This window comes from Triticum urartu, chromosome 4A, assembly GCF_056163025.1.
Source record: "Triticum urartu cultivar PI428250 chromosome 4A, HENAU_Tu73, whole genome shotgun sequence".
NCBI classification, from domain to species: domain Eukaryota; kingdom Viridiplantae; phylum Streptophyta; class Magnoliopsida; order Poales; family Poaceae; genus Triticum; species Triticum urartu.
In genome coordinates this window covers 349,090,797-349,097,224 of record NC_141876.1, presented here as the reverse complement: position 1 = coordinate 349,097,224, position 6,428 = coordinate 349,090,797, and the positions used below count along the sequence as shown (strand labels likewise).

Sequence of the window (6,428 nt, the reverse complement as noted above, 5' to 3'; positions counted from 1 at the left end):
TCTTTGCATGGCTAATGTTAAATGACCGTTTAAACATAAGAGACATGTGCTTCTCAGAAGACACTGGAGGTTTGAGGATGATGACAATCTCTGCCCCATGTGTGTTGCACAACTGTATGAAGACAGAGACCATCTTTTCTTTAAGTGCAATTTCTGCACCAAAGTTTGGAATTACTTGCAAATATATTGGCAAGCTAGTTTGTCAAACAGGGAATGCATTCTGTTAGCTCAAATAGGATTTCGTCAACCTTTCTTCTTTGAGGTAGTATTCCTAGCTGCATGGTGCCATAGAATCTTTAGGCACATCAGGCCTACTTTTGACAGAATCTTTAGGCACATCAGGCCTACTTTTGGAGCATGGAAAGCTAAGTTCATTCATGACATAACTCTGCACTCCCACAGAATGAAGGCTCCGGTGAAGCCATTATTGTTGCAATGGATCAAAGCACTACCCTAGTTTGATGTCTCATCCTCTTTGTTGTGCTGATTTCCTTGTGCTGGTTGTAATTTTCCTGGTTGTATATATTCCCATGATGTATGTAAATAGGTAAGTTCTAGCACATAGTTAGAATAGTATTTTCTTCCTGTACATATTTAGTTAGTAGAGACTGTACTGGACCTTTTTGTTTGTGGTTTTAATAAAGGGTTGTGGGGATTTTGCCTCACAGTATTCAGCCAAAAAAACTTAGTAAGATGTGCCACAATAGTTCTAGTTTCATAACCATGGAAAGGATCAGATTCAACCAAAGTAATTAACTCTGGATCGATAGATAATTCATAATCCTTATCATCAATAAAGATGGGTGAAGTAGAAAACTTAGGGTCACATTTCATTCTAGCATTCAGAGATTATTCTTTATACTTGCATAATAATTTCTCTAGATCATCTCTATCATTGCAAGCAAGAATATCTCTAGTTTCTTCTTCACTCATAACATAACCTTCCGGTACCTTAGGAAATTCATACCTAGGAAGGCTAGTTCGAGGAGGTGTTTCAGGAGTTTCAGTTTCATGCTCATCATCAGATTCAACAACATCATGTTATATAACTCTAGCAATTTGTTCATCAAGAAAATCACCAAGTGGCACATCATCATTAAAAAGCAAGGTACTAGCATCATCATAAGCATCATTCATAGTAGAAGTAGCATCATCAATAACTTGCAACATATCAGAATTAATAGCATGTGGTGGTGTTGCAAGTTTACTCACAACAGAAGGTGAATCTAAAGCAGAACTGGATGGCAGTTCCTTACCTCCCCTTGTCCTTGAGGGATAAATCTTAGTCTTTGGATCCTTCAAATTCTTCATAGTGATAATATGATAATAATCCCAAGTTACTCAACAAATATAGCTATGCTCCCCGGCAACAGCGCCAGAAAAAGGTCTCGATAACCCACAAGTATAGGGGATCGCAACAATTTGCGAGGGTAAAGTATTTAACCCAAATTTACAGATTTAACAAAAGGGGAGCCAAAGAATATTTGAAGATATTAGCAGCTGAGTTGTCAGTTCAACCACACCTGGAGATTAATTATCTGTAGCAAGTAATCAGTAGCACAGTAATATGATAGTTTTTATAGTAGTTACAGTAGCAATAGTAAAAGTAACAGTGATAGCTGTAATTTTGTAGCAAGTGTAACAATGATGATAGGAATAGTAACTTAGCAGAAACAATATAAGATAAATTCGTAGGCATTGGATTGGTGACTTATTGGATGATTATCATCATGTGACAGTTATAACCTAGGGCGATACTGCACTAGCTCCAATTCATCGATATAATGTAGGCATGTATTTCGTAAATAGTCATACGTGCTTTATTAAAAGAACTTGCATGACATCTTTTGTCCTACCCTCCCGTGGCAGTGGGGTCCATATTGGAAACTAAGGGATATTAAGGCCTCCTTTTAATAGATAACCGGAACAAAACATTAACACATAGTGAATACATGAACTCCTCAAACTACGGTCATCACCGAGAGTGGGCCCAGTTGTTTTCACTCCGGGGTTGTTGGATCATAACCATAGTATGTGACTATAACTTGCAAGATCGGATCTAAGACATGGGTATAATGATGAATTCATAAACGGTTCAGATCCGTGTTCATGACACCTGGGCCGAAAGTGACAAGCATTAAGCATGGCAAAGTCATAGCAACATCAATCTATGAACATAGTGGATACTAGGGATTGGGCCCTAACAAAACTAACTCGATTACATGATGAATCTCATCTAACTCCTCACCGACCAGTGAGCCTACAAAGGAATTACTCACTCCCGGTGGGGAGCATCATGGAATTTGCGATGGAGATTGGTTGGTGATGATGAAGAACGAAGATCCCCCTCTTCGGTGCCCCAAACGGACTCCAGATCTACCCTCCTGAAGAAGAACAAGGCTTGGCGGCGGCTCCATCTCGTGGATCGCGATAATTCTTTCTCCCTGATTTTTTCTAGAAATATGTGAATTTATAGTATCAGGGGGTCGTCGGCGGGGCCACCAGGTGTGTACAACCCACCTGGGCGCGCCAGGAGAGGGGGCACACACTGGTTGGTTGTGCCCACCAAGGGGCCCCTCTCTGGTGGGTCTGGGCTCCAAATATTCTTATTATTGATATAAAAATCCTCGCAAAGTTTCGTTCCATTCCGAGAACTTCCATTTCTGCACAAAAACAACACCATGGTAGTTCTGCTGAAAACAGCGTCTGTCCGGGGTTAGTTTCATCAAAATCATGAAAATTAGATTCTAAAACAAGAGGAAAAGTAGATACGTTTGAGACGTATCAGGGGCCCACAAGGTTGGGGGGCGCGCCCTCCACCCTTGTGGCCGCCTCGTGGCTCTTCTGACTTGCACTCCAAGTCTCTTGGTTGTCTTCTGGTCTAAGAAAAATCATCGCGAAAGTTTTATTCCGTTTGGACTCCATTTGGTATTCCTTTTCTGCGAAACTCTAAAACAAGGAAAAACGGAAAGTAGCACTGGGCTCTAGGTTAATAAGTTAGTCCCAAAAATCATATAAAAGAGCATATTAATGCATATAAAACATCCAAAACAGATAATATAATAGCATGGAACATCCAAAAATTATAGATACGTTGGAGACGTATCAGGGAGGGAGAGCGTGTAGCGAAAGTTTCTCCCAGTCCTGCGAGCCACCATGTTCATGGGCGAGGGAGAGGGTGTTGTAATCAAACTTCTCCTTCTTGTAAGAGTTGACGCGACACATCAAAGCAGTGCACTCGATATATTTCAATAATTTGCATTTACCGATGCATTAGTTACAACGCATGCATGCATGCCGTGACTTTCCTTTTGATACTTGGATGTGTAGATTTAATGCACCTTGAAGTAGTATGAATATGTGATGGTAAAACTTTGTGATGCCCCGGCCATAAAGCGAGAGATGGTTGTGTACGAGCAGGACGAGATCATGCCGACGGAATACGACCCGAAGATGGAGCTCTCTATGGTCTCTATGGACCTCACCTTGCTCCACTGCCCCTTGTGCCACCACCCCTTGAAGCCTCCAGTGTAAGAGGTTCGAATACACCTCGTCTGTTCGGCTGATCGAGCAAGGTGCAGGTTTCTTGATTGATGTGTTGTTTGATTGATTTGTGCAGTGCAAGGGAGGGCACCTGGCCTGCGCGGACTGCCGCGGCGAGCGCCACGAGAACCAGGGGAAGTGCCAGAAGTGCGAGCGCGGCGGCGGCTTCGATGTGCGGAACACAGCGATGGACGTCATCCTCTCCTCGGTGAGGATGGAGTGCCCGCATGAAGGTTGTGGGCTCTACGTCACTTACCATAAGCTCGCTGATCACCAGAGTCTGTGTCCGCTCGCGCCATGGAAATGCCCAGTGCCCGTCTGCGGCTACAAAGGCCCGCCACCGGTGCTCCCCCACCACATCAGCACTATGCATCCCATGCCGTGCAGAAGATACAGTATGGCAAGGTGCTCCAGCTACAAGTGCCAGTGTCGGAGCCACGGCTCTTGCTCTTCGCGGAGGAGGATGATAACCCACAAGTATAAGGGATCACAACAGTTTTCGAGGGTAGAGTATTCAACCCAAATTTATTGATTCGACACAAGGGGAGCCAAAGAATATTCTCAAGTATTAGCAGCTGAGTTGTCAATTCAACCACACCTGGAAACTTAATATATGCAGCAAAGTATTTAGTAGCAAAGTAATATGATAGTAGTGGTAACGGTGGCAAAAGGTAACGGTAGCAAAAGTAATATTGTTGGGTTTTGTAGTGATTGTAACAGTAGTAACGGAAAAGTAAATAAGCGAAGAACAATATAGGAAAAGCTCATAGGCATTGGATCAGTGATGGAGAATTATGCCGGATGCGATCGATCATGTAACAGTCATAACCTAGGGTGACACAGAACTAGTTCCAGTTCATCAATGTAATGTAGGCATGTATTCCGAATATAGTCATACGTGCTTATGGAAAAGAACTTGCATGACATCTTTTGTCCAACCCTCCCGTGGCAGCGGGGTCCTATTGGAAACTAAGGGATATTAAGGCCTCCTTTTAATAGAGTACCGGACCTAGCATTAACACATAGTGAATACATGAACTCCTCGAACTACGGTCATCACCCGTAAGTATCTAGATTATTGTCACTTCGGGGTTAACAGATCATAACACATAATAGGTGACTATAGACTTGCAAGATCGGATCAAGAACTCTCATATATTGATGTAAACATAATTGGTTCAGATCTGAAATCATGCCACTCAGGCCCTAGTGACAAGCATTAAGCATACCAAATGAATAGCAACATCAATCTCAGAACATAGTGGATACTAGGGATCAAACCCTAACAAAACTAACTCGATTAGATGATAAATCTCATCTAACCCATCACCGTCCGGCAAGCCTATGATGGTGGGTTTTGGTGGTGATGCAGTAATTACTTTGACATTAAATTAGCAGTTAAAGTAATTTCCAACAGTAGAACAGATATTTTGTGCCTGTTGGTTATGAAGATCCTTTGGGTAAGAAGTATAAGAAACTTATGTGATTGTTTGTTGATGAAGTGTTGCATACTTGTGCCAGTTGACGTGACACATCAAAGTAGTAGTACTACTAGTAGTACTCACCCGACTGCGCACCAGGCAGACGAAGCTCGTGTCATGTTGGTGCCGTGTGCAGCCCGCACATTAACCAAAACCTTGCGCCTCTAGCTTAGCCTCTGTGTTTTAAACTTCTCAATCTCAAGGCCAAGGAGAAATCGGAACCTATGATAGAGCCAATAGGATGGTTGAGAACAATACAATTCGTAGCTACATATGTGTGTGTGAGAGAGGACGAGTGCGTGCGTGCACCTCTTCTCTTTGTCTATAACGGACTAAACTTATAGTACAAGTGTATGTGGATGGCATTGACCTTGGGAGCTAGAGATGGTGCGTGCGAGAAGTCCCTAGAGAGTAGGTGTGTGCGTGGGAAAGAGGGAGAGAGATGATATGTGTCGATGTAATGCGTGTGAAAAAAGACTAGTCTATAGCTCGCCACGAGACTATTCCTATCAAACGCCCCAATAACCGTAAGATATGTATCCGACGGGGCCAGTTATTGCACGTACACAGCAGTAGTAAAAAAGTACCATGGCATATTACAAAAGTGGTACACCACGACCGAGAACGCGTGCCCACGTTACACCATCCGGGAATAGTGCCGCACTTTGAAACTAGAACTGTCAATAAATTTTGAGCTTGCGTCTCGTCACATTCCAAATTACTACCATGATATATTTAATTGCAAACCTATTCACGCCGATCACAACCGAAATGATTTCCCACTTAGGAGCATATTAGTACTCGGTTATAAATACTACTATGCCAAGACGACTGCACATTCCTCCTCAACTCCTCATCCACAAAAACAATCAAGTCATTCAACATCGTTCCCTTGCGTCTGCCATGGCCAGCGTGAGTTTTGGGTTGAGAGATTACCACCAGGGATAGACGAGCATGAAAGCGGAAGCACGAGAGATGTCCCGCCTCACCGCGAAACCAGCCGACATGTCACGACGCGTGGCAGTAGCAGCACAGAGGTCTTGCCGCGTCGTCGATGCAACAGACTGATCTAGCTGTGTCACAGAAGCAGCAAAATGTCTCGCCACACCGTGAATGCAACAGAGATGTCCTCATGTGCCACGGGGGCCTGGGTAAATGTCTCGCGTGCATGCGAGGACTCTTACAGGCGCATGCATGCGATCGTCCATAGCCAGATGTATCAGATCTCTGGCTGGGCGAGGTTGCAGAACAACATGAAAGCCTCATTTGAACATGCTACCAGCGCCAACCGGCAACTAGGGGAGGGCAATGCGAAGCTCCGGGCCAAGCGTGACCTATTGATGGCGAAGATCACCGAAATGGTGAAGCGGGTGGAGGAGGGCGCTGCCTTGTTGAAGAGGAGGG

General features: G+C 43.9%; 1 protein-coding gene across 1 annotated transcript; it reads left to right on the top strand.

Moving 5' to 3' along the window:
* Window positions 1-3,402: 3,402 nt before the first annotated feature.
* On the top strand, window positions 3,403-4,026 carry LOC147975825 (uncharacterized). The gene is made up of 3 exons (XM_087520596.1): window positions 3,403-3,468; window positions 3,620-3,776; window positions 3,821-4,026. The coding sequence occupies exons 1-3, from the start codon at window positions 3,403-3,405 to the stop codon at window positions 4,024-4,026; spliced, it is 429 nt and encodes a 142-aa protein (XP_087376722.1).
* Window positions 4,027-6,428: the final 2,402 nt, after the last annotated feature.

Excerpts from the sequence above, each read along its gene's own strand:
- LOC147975825 (XM_087520596.1), top strand. The coding sequence starts at position 3,403 with ATGGTTGTGTACGAGCAGGACGAGATCATGCCGACGGAATACGACCCG. Across the intron at positions 3,469-3,619 it reads CGAAGATGGAGCTCTCTATG|TGCAAGGGAGGGCACCTGGC; the intron begins GTCTCTATGGAC and ends TGATTTGTGCAG. Across the intron at positions 3,777-3,820 it reads GATGGAGTGCCCGCATGAAG|AGTCTGTGTCCGCTCGCGCC; the intron begins GTTGTGGGCTCT and ends GCTGATCACCAG.